This window comes from Haliaeetus leucocephalus, unplaced genomic scaffold, assembly GCF_000737465.1.
Source record: "Haliaeetus leucocephalus isolate CR32 unplaced genomic scaffold, Haliaeetus_leucocephalus-4.0 Scaffold83, whole genome shotgun sequence".
In the NCBI taxonomy this organism is placed as follows: Eukaryota; Metazoa; Chordata; class Aves; order Accipitriformes; family Accipitridae; genus Haliaeetus; species Haliaeetus leucocephalus.
The window spans coordinates 1,554,587-1,575,349 of record NW_010972519.1 but is presented as its reverse complement, the minus strand read 5'-3'; the positions used below and the strand labels follow the sequence as shown (position 1 = coordinate 1,575,349).

Below are 20,763 nucleotides of genomic sequence, written 5' to 3'. Positions count from 1 at the left end.
TTTTCATACAATTCTTCTGTTTTCCTGCGAGTCCCAAGAAACTGAGTTGATTTGAGCAGTTAAACAAGCAGGCAAGAAAGCAGCTCACCCTGAGGTATTCTGGTTTTGAAAAGCTGAATGTGTGAACTGTTGTAAACACAGCAAGTGTGGCTGTGTGCTGTTTGTAATGTGTTGGGTTTTCTTTTTATTGGGCTTGAAAATGAGATTTGAAATGAGTCTTGTTTCAAGAAGCAGATTTGAATGAAGAATCTAAAAGCAAGAAAAACCCAAACCCCCAAAACCCAGCAAGCTGTTGAGCAAAATGATACCAGTAGCTGGTTGTTATTTTGTAATCTATGACAGGCTTAGGAATGTTTTGATTGATGATTTATTGCAATCTTAACTTCAAAATACATTTTGCAAGAAAAGTTTCCTACATTTTTTTCCCCATAGGAAGACCGTTAACCTCTATCAGGTTGCTTGAAGCTCTGAACTACATAGATTAAAAAAGAAGCTGCTTCAGCCTTATTATGAGTATTTTTCATTTTCTCAGAAACTTGGCACTATGTAATCAGGTTTCAATTAAATACCAAAAAGGGGAAAAAATGAACATAACAACTTAAAATATACTTAGGATTTTCTGGGTTGTTAGTTTTGTGGAGGTTCAGGAACCTGCATAATGGTGCGATCAGGAGCTGGCATTTGTTACATGGCATGAGAGTGCATACCACCAGTCTGCCGCCACACTTAACATATATTTAAGTATGTCTGTGCATATCTATAGACATTTCTCAGATGTACACATGGCAGAGTCCAGTATTCTCTGACCAGGCTTTTTTAGATATTCCCCATGAGCGGGTTTTTGCTCATCTCTGAGCCTTCTTCCAAGGGGGTGTGTTGGCAGATGCCATTCTGCTCCCTGGCTCAGACCAGCACTAGTGATTACTGGTGTTGCACAGTGACCTTAATACATTAATCGCATGAATCACCAGCCCTCTTGCCTGGGCACCATGAGGGTGAGAATATATGCCTGTATGAGATACTGGTGGGTCCACCTCCATGGCTTCAACCCCTTTGTTTTGTCCATGGGCTCTACCATGTCATGGCTTACACAAGCACTGGTGATGACTTGCAAGCCAAAGATGATGTCTCAAATGTCCCTCTTGTTAATGCACTGCCTTTTCCTGCCAAGGTGAATGATCTGGTCCCTGTTCAGAGAACTGCCTTGTCAGGGCACCAGGCAAAAGACAGCAACCACTTGGTTCTGTTTGTCTGGATCCTCCTTGCTCCAAGTCTGCTTAGTGCTACAGTGACAAGGAGGTTGGTGAGTTGTGCACCAGCTGGTCTGCAACTCACTGAGCTCATCAGTCTTCTAGTGCCAACGAGACTTGGTGGCTGCCCATCCTGACCTACAGGCTAAGATCAATCCAAGATGTTTTAGATAGCAGATCTTAGCATGACAGATTGCAACTCATGAGCATTATCCCACCACCTGCCTGGTCCAGCAGTCATTGCACCCCCACAGTGAGTCTGCCTGTTGCAGTACTGGGGTTTGTAGGAGAATCCCTGGCCCTAGGACTAAACCTTGAACCTCATCCATGGTGAGGGTAACCTGATTTCCTCCTTTTCCCCATAGGTGGGCCATGTAGGGGTGTATCTTCAAGTTGAAAATTTATAGTTCACCCAAGGAGATTTTCATGTTTAATATCAAATTTAGTTATTTGATATATTAGGCATTGCATGTGATTTGGATTTAGAAGAGTGGTATAGCAGTATCCCTTAATCAGAAGGCAAGCATAATATAACAATGGCAATATACAGCGGAATCACAATACAAATATGATTCCCTTTAGCGGTTCCTATGTGCTCCACCATCATAATGCTGGGCATCCCCAGTCCCTGGGAAGTAATACAGAGCTTGAAGCCAGCTCAAGCCAGTTGCACTCTTCCAGGTGTTTGTTTGTTGCTCAGTTTTTACACATTCTGTTGGACTAAGCCATGTATTCATTTTGCCCCATGTTGGTCTGGGCGGCTCAGGAGGACATTACTCTCTACTAGCTATTTTAAGGAAAGTTGTTTATTCAACTTGATGACCACCTGGTACAGACATGTATCTCAGACAAAGGTTACCCTAGAGTCCCACTTGTGTTGAGATGAAGTTCAGCTTTGTTGATGAAAATTGGTGGTTATTCTTTACATTCTTCCCTGAGATAATTTTTTTCCCCCACTCATTTCCTCTGAGCCTTCTTCAGTTGTGGGGATGCATTGGTCGATCACAACATAAGACCTTATCTTTTGCGTATGTGGTTAGTAGTGATTGCTGCATACGAGTAAACCTCATTCTCTTGACATTTTAGGCTAGTAAAGAATGGAAGATAATTTCTTCTTATACTCCTGATTCGGATGTGCAAATAGGAAGCAAATTGCTAATCGAAATGCCTTTAGAGGATGCTACTGGTATGCAGAAAAGAACTCCTTTTAATGTAGAAATGTACAAGGTGAGTTTTTGGTAACACTGGGAATAGGATGAACTAAATTCTTAAATCTTAAAAGTAGGGAAATTTCTTCAAGAAATCCTTTTATCCTGTAGTTCTGTGTTTATCGAGGTTGCTTTATCTTTTTGGTAGTTGTTCACATTTGTATAATATAATCTTGATTTTGAAAGATAAGAGGTTTTTTGCAAATATAATCTGATAACAGAACAAAAACTATCTGTAATAGACAGGTGTATTTACAGAACAGCTGTGGTTAAAGCAGATAGCAATCAGCCTCTCTATTTATTATTACTTCAGTCTCATTTCGGATCGATGTCACTCTTAAAATTATGAAACTTCTTAGAATCTAGTGAGTCAGATATTTTCAGGATTGTATGGTAAAAAATGAATAATTATATGTGCAAGTGATTAGAAAGAAAAAGGACTGTCACACCTACAGCTGCTAGATTTGCTGTAGCAGTAGTTCCTTGCAAATTAGCTGGACAATAGTTTATGTAATTGAAAAATCACATATTTAATATTTAGACTTGCTTACTTAAAGATACTTTCTTATTTCTTATTCATTCTGTATATATTAGCTGTTTTCTTCTAACTGCAAAGTATGTTTCTTTCTAACAATTTAGCTCATTTGGCATTTAATTTATTTTATTTTATTTCAGTGTGTTGCTTTTTTTTTTTTTTTTTTGTTCTGCTGCAGATGCTGAATGGAGAACTAAAGCAATTGTATACTGCTGTTACAAGGGCCAGAGTCAATCTTTGGATTTTCGATGAAGACAGTGATAAACGGGCTCCAGCTTTTAAGTATTTCATCAAAAGAGAATTTGTTCAGGTTGTCAAAGCAGATGAAAAGAAAGGTAAAGTTATCCTAAAACAAGACTCAAACAGGACAGTCTACTCAGCTTCTAGGCTGTATAATAAAGAACGTTAAATTCCTTCATTCTTCTAACACTCTGCATTGATAACTGCCCTCGCAATTTTCCACTGATTTCAGTGGGTCTTATTTCTTTTGTCTGTAAAGGTCAGTTGTATATGATAATACATAACTTCATTGCTAATTCATTAATATAAGTTTTCCTGCTGTCGCAGGAGAAGAGTCAGAGATCATTCAGACAGATCTGATCTAGTAGTTAGTTTATTGAGTTCTAACGAGTAAATATAGGTATGTAAAATATTTAATAAGTACAGATGGATTGGCAGTCAATACTCTACTGTTTACTACACTTAAAGTTAGTATGGGATACAAAAATTGTCACATAAGCTTACTATACGTATCTTAAATGTTACATGTGTGCAAAAATGTCACTTACCATCCTGTCGATGCCTGCTGTCAGATAAGGGATTGCTCAGCCTCGAGGTGTAACCCTACCTGAGAGGTGTCTCTGCTCAACAGGAGATCACTGCCACTCAGCCAGCCAGAGCTCAACGGACTGTGATGGGTGCAGATATTTATAGCATAAAGTGGTTGATTTGTAGTCAGATTTTCTGCTGTGTTTATACAGTTTCAGCCACTTACCATCCCAGTCTCCAGCCAAACTGGGGTTTTTTTGTTTGTTTTGGTGGTGTGTTCTCACTGATAGCCTCACACAATAGGGTTAACTAATAGGCCTAGTTGCTGAGCATCTGCCTGGACCAAAGTTCAGTTAGTTTGAACAGGAGGAGTGCATCTGTCACATCTGCATAGTAATGAAGGCTGTTCATGGAAAACCATCCCAGCTAAAAGAGATTTATCAAATGAAAGAATTTGGTTTCTGTAGAGGCAGTGGATTTACTCAAAGTTTTGTCCAAAAAACAAGCATGATTTTTAAAGGTCTTTCAAAACCAAACTCAATTTGTTGATTTTCAGTGCTGGTTGAGAAGGATAAAATGTATTTAATTAAAAGTTACCATTACTGACGTGAGCACAGTTCTTAGAGTTTGGAGTATTATGAGATGTTAATGCTTAGTTTTGGTACGTAAGTGGTTTCTGTGGTTTATCCATTCTAACATAAAATGATTACCCCTGACCTTCTAGACTTAGATGACAGCATGTTTGCTAAAACTTCAACTCCAGAAGAATGGATTGCACAGGGAGACTACTATGCTAAACATCAGTTCTGGGAGGTAGGAGCATATCTTTATCTGAAATAAGGGTTCTTGTCTATTCTGAAACCTTTTTTTTTGTTTTTTTTTGTTTTTTTTCTTTGCATCTATAAAATTATCTATATACCTTCAGTTGCTCTGTAGCAGTCTTAGTTTGTGGTTTGTAGTTGTGTAGGTCTCTACAGACTAATAAATGACTTGCAAGAAGTAAGCAGGGAGAGCAAGCCTATTGTCTGTAATTTTAAATTCACTGCTTCGAAATTTGCAGTTCAACGAGGGAAAAACATTTTAATGTGCATGAACGAAAAATGGTTGGAAAAAACAATCATTAGCAACAACTCGCATTGACTGGAATTCGTGAATCTAAACCACGTGCTTGACAATATCATTACACATTACTGCAGGAAAATGAAAACATTTCTTGGAAGTATGTTGATTTGGGTGATGATCTCAGAGCCCTTTTATGGTTTTTTGGACAGTAATTAGGGATGGGTACAAAACACATTAAGGAACAGCATGTAAGAACCAAGGGAGCACTAAGAAGACCACAGAAAGAGTAGCAAAATGATGGTTTCATTCCCTCACTATTTAAAGAACATAGAGATTTTACAGTCTTTTATTTCCTAAATTGATAGTTAATACAATCCAGATATGGGGTGACACTTAATGGAATGGAAGCAAAACCCAGTCAGGACACCACCACCAATGAATTATTCTGCAAAGAATTAAGGGATATCTCCAGACCAACTGCCCTTGTCCTTATGGGTGATTTTAACTTCTCAGACATCAACTGGGAAGCCAGCATTGATTTGGGACAGACAGCAACTGGGAATACCATACAATGCACACAAACAGGTGCAGGAAATTTCTGGAGCACGCTGAAGATAACTTCATGGTGCAGGTACTAAGGGAGCTGACTAGGAAAGGTGCCCTCCTAGATTTGTTGTTTGTAAACAGAGAGGGACTCATGGGCAAAGTGGTGATTGATGGCTGTCTTGGTCACAGTGACCACATTGAGTTTCAAATTGTTGGTGATAGGAGAGAAACTGCCAGCAAAACTTTGACCCTGGATATGGGGAGAGCAGACTTCGGGCTGCTGAAGGAGCTAGTTAGTAAGGTCACCTGCCAATCTGCTTTTGAAGATCTTGAGGTCTATGAATGCTGGTCACTTTTTAAGAGCCATCTCTTAAGAGCACGGGAGCAGGCAATTCCAAAGTGTCGGCAGTCAAGCAAGTGAGGCAGAAGGCCAGCTTAGCTGAGCAGGGATCTTATTCTAGAACTTAGGCAGAAATGGAAAGTGTATGGACATTGGAAGGAAGGACAGGTGGCACGGGAGGACTACAGAGATGCTGTTTGGCACTGTAGGGAGAAAATTCATGCCGCCAAAGCTTGATTAGAGTTCAAGCTGGCCAGCACTGTGAAGGATAACAAAAAGGGCTCTTTTAAATATGTTAACAGTGAAAGGAGGATCAGAGATAACATTGGTCCATTACTTGATGGGGTCAGTCACCTAGCAAATAGGGACATAGACAAAACAGAGACGTTTATTGCCTTCTTCACCTCTGTCTTTAACACCGATGGTGGGCCCTGGGACTCCTGGAGCCCTGTGTTGCAAGACTGTGACTGGGGGGATGATAAACTCCCAGCTGACTGAACTTGTTTGAGACTTGCTGCTCCAGCTGGATGCACATAAGTCTATGGGTCCCGATGGGATTCATTCCAGGGTACTGAAACAGCTGGCTCATTTTATTGCGGGACCTGTCTCCATTATTTTTCAACAGTCTGGGAGTCTGGAGAGGTCCCAATCGACTGAAAGCTGGCAAATGTTGTCCCAATTTTCAAGAAGGGTAAGAAGGAAGACTCTGGTGTCTCAGTCTCACTTCAGTGCCTGATAAAATTCTGGGAGTTACCAAAAAACACTTGAGAGACAGTGCAGTCATTGGTCATAGCCAGCACAGGTTCATGAGGGGAAAGTCCTACTTAACCAACTTAATTTCTTTTTATGACAAGATCACGCATCTAGCTGACCAAGGGAAGCTAGTAGATGTGGTGGGTTTGGATTTTAGCAAAGCTTTTGATACTGTCTCTCACAGTATCCTTCTGGACAAAATGTCCAGCACAGAGCTAGACAAGTCCATAATATGTTGGGTGAGCAATTGGCTGACAGGTCAGGCTCAAAGAGTTATAGTAAATGGGGTTATATCAGGCTGGTGGCCAGTCACCAGGGCTCAATTTTAGGTGCAGTGCTCTTTAGTGTTTTTATAAATGATCTGGACAAAGGAATTGAATGTACATTAAGTAAGTTTGCCAACAATACTAAACTAGGAGGAGCGGTGGACTCCCTCGAGAGTAGAGAGGCCTTACAGAGAGATCTGGATAGACTAGAGAGCTGGGCAATCATGAACTGTATGAAATTTAGCAAGAGCAAGTGCCAGATTCTGCACCTGGGACGGGGTAATCCTAGTTATACATACAAATTGAGGGACAAGAGGCTGGAGAGCAGCCCTGTGGAAAGAGATCTGGGGGTTTGGGTTGATGGCAAGTTGAATATGAGTTAACAGTGTGCCCTGGCATGGCAGCAAAAAGGACCAGCCATGTCCTGGGGTGCATCAAGCACAGTGTAGCTAGGCAGTCAAGGGAGGTGATTGTCCCACTCTGCATTCCACTGGTGCAGCCCCAGCTCAAGTACTGCATGCAGTTTTGAGTGCCTCAATATAAGAAGGACATTAAACTGTTAGAGTGTGCCCAGAGGAGGGTGACGAAGATAGTGAAAGGTCTCAAGGGCAAGGCTTAGGCGGCGCAGCTGAGATCACTTGGTTTCTTCAGCTTGGAGAAGAGAAGGCTGAGGGGTGACCTCATCGCAGTCTACAGCTTCCTTACGGGGAGGGGGGGCAGTGGAGGGGGAGGTGCTGATCCTCCTCCGTCTGGTGACCAGCGATAGGACACGAGGAAATGGAATGAAGCTGCATCAGGGGAAGTTCAGATTGGACATGAGGAGAAGGTTCTTCAGTAAGAAGGTGGTCGGTCACGGGAAGAGGGTCCCCAGGGAAGTGGTCACAGCACCAAGCCTATCAGAGTTCAAGGAGCATCTGGACGATGCTCTCAGTCATATGGTTTAGTTTTAGGTAAGGAGGAGCAGGGAGTTGGACTCGATGATCCTTGTGAGTCCCTTCCAACTTGAGATATTTTGTGAGTCTATGAAATAAAATTTTGGATGCCTTTTTTGATCATGGCAGAAGGAAAGCTTCCATTTTTTGCTGATAGCAACATATAATTTTTTGTATGGAAAATAGATATTTATAACAAGGCAAAAATCAAAATAATCACCCGCCACTATACAGACAGTCTATCTCCCCTTGGGAAAAAAAAGGCAATTTCCTAAATGGACAGAAAAGTGTTAAGATAAAAAACACACAGCTGAAAAAATTTAATCTTCAAATCTGAAATGTATTAGCTGCATTATCTGCTGTTCTTTTTTCTTTATAACCCTGATCTTTGCTTATCATTGGTACATTAAGAAGAAATTATCTGGTGAATTTGGCAGTTCTAAGAGTGGCTTGCAATATGCAATTTCCAAACAGAAGCAATTACTAAATTAATGGATAGAATAAAGAAATAATGGTGTTGCAGAATGAGCAAGGTGATAATGAAGCAAACCTTGCTAGGAGCATGGTAGCTCCCGCTGATTCCCTTTAGCTTATCACAGAAAGGGCCTGGTATGGTAAAAGCACGAATAAATGTTCCATGCTTTTCAATTTAACTTTGCATTGGTTTTCCTAACTTTTATTAATAGAATTTATGTGGTAGATGCCTGGTGACTTACCAATTAATGGTTTAGGCCATCATTCAAATTGCACGTGCTATTTGTTCTATCAGCCTACCAGGAATTTTGCTTTCACTACTTCCATGTAAAACATTGTAATTAAAATTCTAATTGTGATAGTCACATGTGGACTGACTTCAAAGCCTTTCTTTTTGTCCTAAAAATACACTGCAATGTTTTACCTTTTCCTTCTTCCAGGCACCCTGCCAGTCTTTCTATTTTCCATTACAGTGACTGTAAAATAAAGTATTGCTTTTATGTGATAAGCCATGGGCTGGATGCACATGTGTGAATGCTGTGTATGATTTCACCCCAGGTGGCAGCCAAATGTTACCAAAAGGGAGGAGCAGCTGAGAAGTCAAAACTGGCCCTGGCACACGATGCTGTTCTCAAAGTGCACTCAAAGAAAAGCAGCCCCAGGTAAGCATAAACACAGATGAACGAGTGTCATTCTGCAGTGCCAGACCTCATGGGTGTGTGCAGGGGAAGATTCCCACCACAGTTGCGGGACCGGACTGGAGACATCGGAGAACCACACAGGCGAGGTGTCTTCACCTCTTTGTTTGTGGGTGGCAAAAGGGATTTAAGAAATTGGAAAGTCTAGCACAGCTCCAACAGGATCTGGGGCACTGCTCCCTTTGGGGAGTAGTGAAAGCAGTTGTATGCCATAGGTTGTCCAAACCAAATGTGGCCCTTGAAAGGGCTTACTGGTTATGTGAGAGAAAAGCAACAGGATTTGCATTACCTCAAGAAGCTTTATATTATTAGATATAGTTAGAAAAGCATATGCCATCAGCAGTGCTCAACTCCAGTTAATCCCACTGCATATTCATTTAACAAAGAAGAAGGAATGGTGTTGTACATTTGGGAAGAAAAGCTGCTAACAAAAAGTGAGCTTTGAGGCAAAATTAGTGTTAGAGTCAATCTAAATTAAACAAGCAGAACTAGCTCTGAACCAAAGGGCAGTTTTAAAGGGACAGATTGTGAGATGAATCATTTAGTTCATGCTGTCAGCTGGGCAAAATAGCTGAAGGGTTTGACAAGGGAGAAAGTTTGCAGTTTCCTGAAGAGGCTGAAAAACTGTTTGGGACTTGTCTCAAATAGGACAGGAAAAAACTTTATGGCGAGTACTCTAGACCTAAGTGAATTAATTCCTGTTCATGCTGGGGAGGCCAAAAACTAGCAGTGGTAGCACAGTGGGTAAGGAATGACTAGAGAAGAGGAAGCTAGCACTCAAAGGAGAAGGGGGAAGGTCTGGAGTTAATCAAGGTTTTACCTTTTTTAATTACCTGTTTTATATTAGTGGCCCTGGCTAGAAGTATAAGGATACTCATAAAATTTCATGATCATAGAGAGTTTGTTGATGGGACTGAAAAAACTTTTTTTCAGTTGGCTGTAAGCTGGGGTGCTTGTCAACTGGATAAAATTTGAGGAGAAGAAATTGGGTATGTTGGGATGTGTTAAGTTGACAGAACATATGTAATAATGAAGCTGTGAAAGTGGCATTTTTTTTTTTTAGTAGATGTATTAATGCTGATGTACAAAGCATAAGTAAGATTCCTGTGTGCTCTATGATATGAAATGCTCTCTACAGTTCTGATCCTCCAGGCTCAAGGATGATGAATTCAGAATAGGTCTGGAAAGAAAATAGACATGCTGCGCTGATACTGGAAAGGCTGGGCTTGTTTAGTTATATAGAACAAAGGCTGAGAACAAATTTGATTGTTGTCTTTAATGGCATTGGGGCTAAACAGCAGAAAGGAAGAAGGAGCAAGTTAAGTTAGAAAAGAGAAGCAGCACAAAACCGCACTAGTATGCTTTAGTTTGAGAATTAAAAAAAAAAAACAAAAACAAAACAAAAAAGGTTTTTACTGCCAGAGCAGTTTGATTCTGGAACAGACTTCTGGACAGAACAGTGTCAGCCCAAAATATAACTAATTGTAAGGTAATACCTCATCAGGTTATGTATGAAGAAGAACACATGATGTCAGTGCTGGTTGGATTCAGTGACAGATAATGTGATACTAAAGCTAATTTGGATGTAAGCGGTAATTTTCTCTTACTTTCTACAGGGAAAAACAGATGGAATATATGACATTGGCTAAAACTTACTTGGAATGTGGAGAACCAAAACTATCACTAAAATGTCTGTTTCAGTCAAAGGAGTTCCGGCTTTGTGCAGAACTGTGTAGAAAGTTAGGAAAGGTATTATATCCTCTAAACTATCCTCTCCTTACCACTTTCCTTTTCCTACAGCTTTTTTTCCCCTCATACTACTCATAAGGTAATAGTACTTTTCTGTGACATGGTAGTAGCTGAACTAAAACAGCTCTTTAAGCTGGGCTGTTCAAGAGGAAGCATTTGTCACAGAACAGCCAGAAGAGGAAGGAAGAGGACAATGATGCAATTACTCAGTCTAGGTTTATTTCTTTGGCTTTGCTCCAATGTCACCATCAGTCATTTCTGCTTTGCAATTGAAAGTTAATCAATGACTGATTTCATGAAACTTAAGCTGTTACTTCATTCAATACTCTGATGATACTGAACCTTCACTGATGACAGCCATCTAAATGAAACCTTGAAACTTGCAAGGGTTAAGTAATGTACTAACAATTTTCTAAGTGTATGAGGATATTTAACATTTTTTATTTGCAGGGCATTTCCACTACAAGAATGTAAAGTAATTGTTCCCAAATATTTAAGATACAAGGTTAGGGTTCCCATTCTGCATCCATAACTGTTTTACTTTAATCCTGTGGATTCTGAGAAATTTGAAAGTCAACAGAAGTGTGTGTGTGGCAGAGCTGGGTGAATAAAAAGTACTTTGGAAATCCTGTATAATACCTTTAATTTTACATTTCAGTTTTTTGGACACAAATATTTTGAAGGTTTTTTTTAAATCTGTTCAGTTTTAATGACAGTTCCTGTCGTGGTTTACCCCTAGCCAGCAACTAAGCACCACGCAGCCACTCGCTCACTACCCCCCCACCCAGTGGGATGGGGGAGAAAATCAGGAAAAGAAGTAAAACTCCTGGGTTGAGATAAGAACAGTTTAATAGAACAAAAAAGAAGAAACTAATAATGATGATGATAACACTAACAAAATGACAACAGCAATAATAAAAGGATTGGAATGTACAAATGATGTGCAGTGCAATTGCTCACCACCCACCGATCAAGACACAGTTAGTCCCCAAGCGGCGACCCCCCCCCTGCCACTCCCCCGAGTTTATACACTAGATGTGGCATCACATGGTATGGAATGCCTCTTTGGCCACTTTGGGTCAGGTGCCCTGGCTCTGTCCTGTGCCAGCTTCTTGTGCCCCTCTAACTTTCTTGCTGGCTGGGCATGAGAAGGTGAAAAATCCTTGACTATAGTCCAAACACCACTGAGCAACAACTGAAAACGTCAGTGTTATCAACATTCTTCACATACTGAACTCAAACATAGCACTGTACCAGCTACTAGGAAGACAATTAACTCTATCCCGGCTGAAACCAGGACAGTTACTTTAATATGTATTTGATTATATTCAGATACTTTAATTACATTTTATCAAAGTGTGTGTCTCTGAGACACCTACATGATAGAATTACTAAATTTGTTCTGTTCCTGTAGTTTTGACTGTTTAGAGCACTTCAGTTTCATTACTGACTTCTACATTGCAGATGAAAGATGCCGCAGTTTACTATCAGAAAAGCCAGTGCTACAAAGAAGCATCTGAATGTTATGAACAAATTGAGGAGTTTGATCTGGCAATTAAAATGTATTGTCAGGAAGAACTCTATGAAGAGGCAGCAAAGGCAGTTGAAAGGTATGTCTTCCAAGATGGTATTGGAATATAATTCTCTTTTCCATTTCCAAATTCAGCATAATACAGCTGGCTCACCATAAAATTTTCACAAGAGTCTTGGCTGGTGACTTTGTTTTACATGAAGTTAACTTTGTCAGAATTCTCACTTGAGTAATGATAACACGGTGAAAGCATTATAATGTATTCACAGCTGGAGCAGTGACTAGCTTCATTTTCCTGGGAATTTTTTCCAGTCTGTATTACTAGTCACGCAAGGTCTCCTTCAGCCAGCCCTCTGAACTAGGTTCTCATGGTAAATATGACAAAAACATTTAATGGAAGTATTAAGTACTTCTCTTTTAAGGGTGAAATAGTAACGGATTTAGCCAGTTAGTCACTGACTTCTGTAGGATTATAACCATTAGATGTGTGGTATATAATGCAGAAGTCATTGTGGCAAATGAACTATTTGTCTCTCAAAATCTCTAACTTAAGAGCAAAGAATAGTAATTTAAATGAGCAGCTTGTGCTGCCTGACAGTTTCTTGGTCCCACTCTCTGAGGTGAACTTTTCTATACCATCCCCCCTGTACTGGCTCAGGGCAGTTAAGAACTGCCTTGCACTGTGCTTGATAAACTGATTTTATTAGTATCTTTTTGACAAAACTTTGCATCTGGCACCATCCCTGTGACCTCATTAGCACATTATTGCATAAAAGGTTAATTTATTGGCCACACCCTTCTTTACACCTAAATTGATTGATGACTTTTAGAGAATATGTACACCAATTAGAATTCTACCAAGGCCTACAGTTACACACCTTCACTGAAGTCCTTTGTGAAGTGCCTTTAGTAATGGCAACTTTTTTTTTGAAGGATTAAAGTTTATTAAATATGTAGAGATAGTTTGATCAAAAAGTTAAAGCATTAAAGTCACCTTACCAACTAACGATTTTTTAAGTCAGCATCCCCAAATCATTCATGCAAATTCTTCAGCATAGCTAGAAAAATCTGCACTCCCACGTATATCATGAAAAAGGTGATAATAAAAGGCTAATGATAATTTACTCACCCATGAGGAAAAAATTACTCATTCTCAGCATGCAGGAGAGAATACTTTTGCAAGATGGGCTTAGGGGATATCTTAATAATTTCATGTCAGCCAATAATAATTAATAACTGAGTGTTTTAAAGTGCATGTTTTGAAAGATGCAACCAGGTACTTTGCTCAGGCACTCAGTAAGCAGCAAAGTATATGTAGATACACATGACAGAATTGAAAGAGTTCTCTAAACTGACTCATTTATGTAAATTTTACATAATATTATCTATATTGGCCCATGGAGAATTTGTTGAAATTCACATTTATTTCATTCTGGCTTCTGTTCGTGTAAACAACCATTCTATATTGAGGCTAACTTTAATAAACAGAAGATTATCACTGGCAAAATGTGATTAAAATAATTAGTACAGTGATTTGACAGCGTGGAGAAAGATTCACTAATGCCATAAACCTTGTGATCTTTTTTGTACCAGAAGTTTTAATGATCTTGCTTCAGACAGCCTTATGCTGTAACTAAATTCTTTCCCTAGATCTTTTAAGATGTTGTGATTGGTTTTCGCATGACAGACATATCATTTGAAATAGTTGGCCTTTTTGAAGGAAGGGCTTCTGGGGGCAGCTATTTGTTTAGTGTTTTAGGGGCTTTTTAAAAATGCAGTGTTTTTTTGCCTAGGTTAGTCATCTATGGTAGTAAATTGATGTATCTATTATTTCAGATATGAAGAGATGTTAAATACAAAAGGACAAATGGTTTCCAAACTCTCATGTACAGCAAATCAGTTGTATTTGGAAGCAGCTGCAAAGTACTTGAGTATGAACAGAACTGAGGAAATGATGCAAGTCCTCTCAAAACTTGATATAGAGGATCAGCTTGAGTTTCTGAAGTCTCGTGGATGCTTGCGCCAAACAGCAGACTTGCTGAAAAGGGAAGGTCGAGAGGAAGAAGCTGCAAAGTTAATGAAACAACACGGGTTTGCTCTGGAAGCAGCCAACCTCACAGCTATAAAAGAATTTCGTGCATTGTGTTTGCTTGCTGCAGCACGTGCCGGTGTGACTCGCTGTTCAGAATCGGACCTGGTGGACTTGGAGGTCATCCTAAGAGAAGCCCTCGAACTTTGTGAACAAACTGAGCAGAAGTCTGGCATTGCTGAGGCTGTGTTTTTGCAGGGAACTCTGAAGGGAGACTTCGCAAAGCTGAGCAACGCATACTGTCAGTTCCTATCTCTGAATCACTCTGCTGGTGCGGTTGAAGCTCTCTTTGCATTATCTCGCTGCAGCACTCATAACCAGAACATCCTCTTTATGGCAACGCGTGGCTTAATGGCTCTTCTGAGTCTGGTTAAGGGTTTGAAGAAAGCAGCCACCAATGCGGAGAAAGATATGGTGAAGTCATGCTTTGCTTATTTTGGGATTGTCCCAACAGGTGACAGTTGCCAGGTGTCTCAAAATGAAGCTGAACCCATTCTCAAGTTTTTGCCAGACAAGCCAAGTCTAAAAGAGAGGAAGACAAAAGGTGATCTCTCAGTAAGCACACAGGAGGTAAAATCAGCTTTGAAGCAGCACTTGTTAAGCAGGTTGTGCTCTATCACCCATGTGTTACTGAACAGGCATTACCCTGGTATTTGTATGAAGTTCATTGTTGGCTTGAACTGTGAAGATAAAACCTGTGAGGATTACCATAAACCCTTGTTGCGCCATGAAGCAAAGACAATATTTCAGTGTAAAATGCATCTGGTGGCAATAAACGGACTGCTGTTGGAAGCCACACGCACTTTCCCTAAAGAGCTACTGAATCAGTGCAAAAGCTTTGATGATATTTTGACTGCTGACAAATATGCATCGTGTACAGCCCTCCTAGAAATGTTTTTTCCTAATCATTTTCATTTGAGAATACTGTCTGAGAACCCAAAGGCATGCAAAGAAATACTGGAATTCAGTAACATTATTTCCAAACCCTGTAGAGCAGTGTTGAAGGAGTACATCACATTTAAGTTTAAAAATGAAGACACTGCAGCCAGAAGAGAATCAACTGACTTGTGGCTAAGGGCCATGCAAGTTTTCATCTTATCTTCAGGATATCCTGAGGAATTTGAGAAACTCCTTTTTAAGGAAGAGGATGATTATAACAAAGAGCTAAACTTTGCGTTGTCAAAGGCAAAAAACTCCCCAAAGAGTAAAGGCCAAGGAGGAAAGGCCAAAGGAATAGAGGGCAGACATGGTATGTTGCTGCCTGACAAAAATGCCGAAAATGCAGGAAGAACGCACTTGTGCTTCATTCGACTTCTTGAAAATTCACTTGAGCAATTCTATGTTCATAAGAACCCGGAAAACTGTAAAAGGTTTTTTTTCCGTTTTATGAATGTCCTGGTCAAGAAATGCACAAGATACCTGATTCCAAGCATAGGAAACACGGTGATGTTGTTGGAATTCCAGTATATGCTCTGTTGTGCTGTCCTGATGCGTCTCTCCAAGAACATTACTCTCTGCTTTCCGAAGAGTTACATTGCTCTCATTCATTACTGGGAGTTTTTGTTCAGAAGCAAGGACCTTAACAAAGAACTTAGAGACACATTTTCTATTATACAGGAGTATAGACCAAAGGATGCATATGTAGCTGTACAGAATTTCAGATTTCATCTCTGTTATCTAGCAGAAGTTTTGTGTGGAGTTCATGGAAAGTTCAATGTCCTTTTGGATGCTTTTGAGGATCCTGATTGCATAACTTCAGGGGAGGCTGAGCGGACCGTAGTGCTGTGCTTAGTGATGTTACTGAATGCTGACCAGGTACAGAATTCTAGATATAGATCCCTCTTACACCACCACTTCCCTGAAATCAAGGTGATGCTAAAATCAATGAGAAAAGACTCTCCCTCTAAAGTGCCTGAAAGATTGCTAAGGGTTGTGGAACAAGTGAGTGATGCTACACACGTAAGAGAAATCGCTGCAGGCCTGCAAGAGCTGCTGACAGAGCGAGATGCAGAGTACTTGGTTGACTGCCGATGGAAGTGGGACTCTGCATACACTCAGGGGCATCCACCCATACGGGGCATCCTGTATGAAACCATAAACCTTGACAGGTTTATGACCTCTTTGGATAAGACAGAATACAATGATGAGCTAGAAAAGGAACTTGAAAGGGTTCATTGCTTAGAGGACCAAAAGGATCCCCTGGAAGTCATTGCACTCAGCAAGCAACAGAAGCAAGAGCAGAAAGCATCTGCTCAACGCCAGCTGCGTCGTGTCTTCCATTTTGTTTTCCTATGCATGAAGTGGAAAAGGAAGGCCTCCTCCAAAGCTGAGCCTGTTGCAATGGAAGGAGAGGAATTTTTATCAGAGATCTTCAAAAAAGCAGATATTGACCAAACCCAGTGTGACCTCTGTGGAGTCAGATTTATCCAGAGCTCTGAGAACTATTTCAGCCGGTCAGAAAACATAGAGGCAGACACTTCTGAAGCTGTGACACCAACAGAGATCAGCGGGGAAGAAAAGTTGCATGCAGAAGGAAACGCAGTTTCTGTGGCCAGTGAGGCTTACGTAGAGCACAGAAACACAGATGAACACAGAAATAATAACATTGCCTACAAATACTACGCCGACTTTTTTAGAAGAAAGATAGATCCAATAATATATGATGGACTGGAAGTAGCGGAGGCCATTACAGAAAAGACTTACACCCGAGACTACTTAGCATATAAAGAAGGTTCCAACTTACGCCAGAGAAAAATCAAAGAGAATATTAAGAAGATTTCAGATGCGGTAGAGGAAATCTATGAGAGAAAAGCCTGGGCTAAAGGTAGGACCTTTCCAGTTTTCTTTTAAACAATTTAGTATGCCATTTGTGGCCAAACTTCTAGACCTGACAAAGTTCCATTTGAAAATCTTAATGTGGTCAAGGGAAAGGTGTGTCCAGGTATTTCAGGTAGCTGAGGAAAAGAAGAACCAAGAGAGTTGAAAATACTAAAAAATATTTTCTCACCTGTTCCAAACACAAAGTAATACATCAGATAGTATGGGTAAAGTGAATACTGTTTTGTACTTACTTAGTTCTGCCAGCCATAGTAATTTGGATATGTAGGGCTAGAGTGTTATGAATACTTGGAGTCTTTGGTTAAGGATATCTCTGACTAGTCTGCCCTTGAACTTGTAATTTTGCTAGGGCTGAATAAAAGTGGATACTTAACTACAAATCTGTGGGGTGTCAGGCACTCAAAGGCAACCCTGGTATTATGAAGTCCAGTAAACTATGGTACTTAAGAGATACATATTTTGATATTTGATTTTTTTTTCCCTTCATAAGCTTAAAGCATTATTCTATGCTGCTTTTTGCAAGTGAAATTGAACCACTGAATGAGTGGCCTAGGAGCAAAATTGTTTGGGGTACTTGCTGTGGGAAAGTGACATCTTAAATCAAAACACTGTCACTGGCTTTAGCTGTAGAAATCCACCAACCCTGTCAAGTTGTCACTTTGCCTGTGATATCTGACAGTAGCGAAAAACTGTGATATTTGATATGTTCATCTGCTGTGATCAGTGAAATATGTTAAATTTGTAACTAAATCATGGTATTCATGTGTAAGCTTTTTCTTTACTCCTAGTGAAAAGCTTTTACATATGGATGAACTCCATAAAGTTTTGCTTATTATTTAGTTGGCTTTAGGGTCAATGAACTATGATGGTGATGAATGTGATAGATGTAGTAGGCTTAATTAGGTAATAGTTGATTTTGTTATGACAATTGCTTGATGAATGTTACCTTGTTTTTCCACTCAGTGAAAATATATTTACAGAAATTATTTGCCTTTGAGATTACTTTTTCCTCACTTTATAACAAGCATTTTTTAGGTCCTTAATGGCGCAGTTAAGCAAGGGCTGCAACATTTTGGGTCCATGTTTTACTTTGACTCATATAATTTCGGAGGGGCAATGAAAGCCAGGAACTTTAATACCCAAACCAGATAAACCAGAATGTTTGCAGGAGTTTCAGGTATACCTTAAAAGGGACAGCACAAGGATGGAGAGCTTCTCCTCTCATAGTGCTAGTAATGTTCATTGGAATGGGGAGTAATACATACCGCATCTTCATCCCCAGTAGTGAATTTGCCTGCCTGTGAGATCACTGGTGGCTGAGACTTCTTGCTTTGCAGCATCGTCATACAACACAGCTCTGTGTAACTTGGTTTTGTGCTTGGCTTTTAGCCACTGTCCATCTCTCCACTAGTGTTCTTACAGAATGTTAATTGTGCTCCATTTCAGCTGAAGAAATAATAACCAAACATGCCAACAAATTGGTTGCCACCATTGATGAGGCTCGTAAGTGGCTGAAGAAAATGGACTCTCACAGGATAAAAGAAGAAGGTATGTTTTCAAATTACACAGGTTTCTGTGCCTCTTAGAGATCACTGTTCCGTAACGGTCTCTTAGCATCACTTTAGTCTCCAAGTCAGCAGTGTTGTGGATATTCACTTACCCTCTAGGCAACAAGAAACGGGCACCTCCATTGGGGCATTCTGGAAAACATGAGTTAACCAGTCCTTCCTCAGTGGCTCTTTAAAACAGAGCATGAGCCTCGCAGCTGGTTACAGGGTGGCCAGAAAGGAGCAAACCTCCTCCCTGGCTCTCAGTGGATCCCAGCCTGCATAAAATATACGTGCGTTTGTGCACACAGGCATGCACAGATGCACACGTAACTATGGTTCAAGGTGCAGTCTTCAGGATAGAAACTTGGCGGGGGGGGACGGGACAGAAGAGAAGCTAACTTCATCTTCACCAATAAGACAGTGCTGTTTCTTAACTCTGCTGCAGCAGTGCATTTATGGGCGGTGTGGATCCAAGTTCTCAGAAACTAGCTTCCTAACAGAACTAATCCTTAGCTTGTTTTTAAGAGTTCTGTGGAAAAATATTATATGCAGTTGGTTTTCTTTTGTTTTCACTTCCATTTCACTTGGTTTCACACTGAAAGTAACATACATTGATGCAGTCTATTGCATCACAGACCTCTGAGGACAAGTTTAAGCCTTCATTGGGCCTACCGGTATGTTTAGGTTTAAGCACATATTTAGGTGGTGGGATTGCAACAGTTGCACAAAAAGGCAGCAATGAAGTGATCAGGCTTACAAATTGCACTATATGTAAAGCATTAAAGTAGCTCTATTTTAGAAAATTTGATTGTGATAAAGTCTTGTGTTAACACCGTCTTCTTCCAAGAACGATATAGTTAATAAGACTACACAAGAGCGCTCTCGTAGTCTCACAAGCAACAATACAGTCTGTCCTTCAAGTGAGTAAGCAAATGTATTTTCTGCTGAATCTGAACCTTGAGAGAGGAGAGACATACTTCTTAAAAAAGTCAAAAGCAGTAACAATAGAAACAGATTTTCAGTGTAAAAATTAATTACAAGTGCAGCAAGTGGCTTAGCAGTCTCTGCTTCCTAGCAGAGCTCTTAAGCACATTGTCATATTAAGCCCAATACTTCTGAAACATGATTATACACACATGAAGGTATATTGCTGACATATAAAATAGCAATGACATAGCTTGTCATATTATTAAGAGGAAAAGGTGTTGGGGTTTTCCATTCTGCATTAATTTCTTGTTTTCAATATAGGCTTTGTGCATGACAGAGACTTGGAAAATGAAGTGGAAGATGAAAGCATGACTTTTGAAGAACTTGTCTATAAAAAACCCTCAAGAAAAAAAGGAAGATGTGGGAAATGGTAATGAGAAAAAATATGCAGGATTAAAAAATTGTTAAAAAGAAAAATAGAGAGATGGGGTCAGAAGTGGGAAGAGTCTGAAGAAAAAGAGCAACTTACGCTATTTTTTTTATTACTTATATTGTGTCAGAATAATTACCTATGTGGTGATGATGTAACTGTTAAAACCTACCACAGGACAAAATTTCCTTTCAAACCTATGTGGTAGCTTGAGAGTAACAAAAAGCCAAAGAAACAAACAAGTAGAAAAAATAATAATGTTTCTGCCTTATCTCAGGGGTATTTTTCCAGTCTTCTTTTTCTTCTTCCTTGTTAATTTACATCATCATTCTTCTGAGCTGGAATACTCAGAAAAGTAGTTTCTGTGGTTTTAGTTTCTCTGATTTTAAGAGGTTTTAATTGGTGTTTTTAGGTTACCATTGTAAACCTGCTGTGTTCTGAGTCTTGTTATGTTTGGAAATTTTTGAGTCTTCAGGTGAGATACTTAGAGTATCTCTCTTTTCTATTTTTATAGACAAGGACAGTAATTTCTAAACACGTCTTTTTGACAGTGTTCATACTTCTAATTAGATAGGTATGAAAGTTATGGATTGTCTTCTATTTGATCAAGTTTTGATATAAGCTGTTACCTGTACATATTGAAATACAGATAATCTTTCTTTAAAAGACTATTAGACATTTTAAGTGTTTTGTAAGTTTTAATTGGTAAAAGGCTTTTTGTAATGTATAATAACATTTTTATAAAACCTGTAAGATTTTTAAAATCACTTGATCTTGTCTTATTTTTTGAATGCTTTCTGAAAGCTGTATGTGACTG

General features: G+C 39.7%; 1 protein-coding gene across 4 annotated transcripts in view; it reads left to right on the top strand.

Moving 5' to 3' along the window:
* Window positions 1-19,992, top strand: part of TRANK1 (tetratricopeptide repeat and ankyrin repeat containing 1) — a 56,818-nt gene extending 36,826 nt beyond the window's left edge. For 3 of the 4 annotated variants that reach the window (XM_010582426.1, XM_010582452.1, XM_010582444.1), the window contains 10 exons: window positions 1,172-1,303; window positions 2,337-2,477; window positions 3,172-3,328; window positions 4,486-4,574; window positions 8,693-8,796; window positions 10,449-10,581; window positions 12,046-12,191; window positions 13,949-17,025; window positions 18,486-18,587; window positions 19,838-19,992. In XM_010582426.1, coding sequence (XP_010580728.1) covers window positions 1,172-1,303; window positions 2,337-2,477; window positions 3,172-3,328; window positions 4,486-4,574; window positions 8,693-8,796; window positions 10,449-10,581; window positions 12,046-12,191; window positions 13,949-17,025; window positions 18,486-18,587; window positions 19,838-19,950 — 4,194 coding nt within the window. In that variant the 3' untranslated portion in view covers window positions 19,951-19,992. The remainder of the gene's footprint in view (window positions 1-1,171; window positions 1,304-2,336; window positions 2,478-3,171; window positions 3,329-4,485; window positions 4,575-8,692; window positions 8,797-10,448; window positions 10,582-12,045; window positions 12,192-13,948; window positions 17,026-18,485; window positions 18,588-19,837) is intronic. The other variant, XM_010582435.1, reaches the window with a different exon arrangement.
* The last annotated feature ends 771 nt before the right edge of the window (window positions 19,993-20,763 follow it).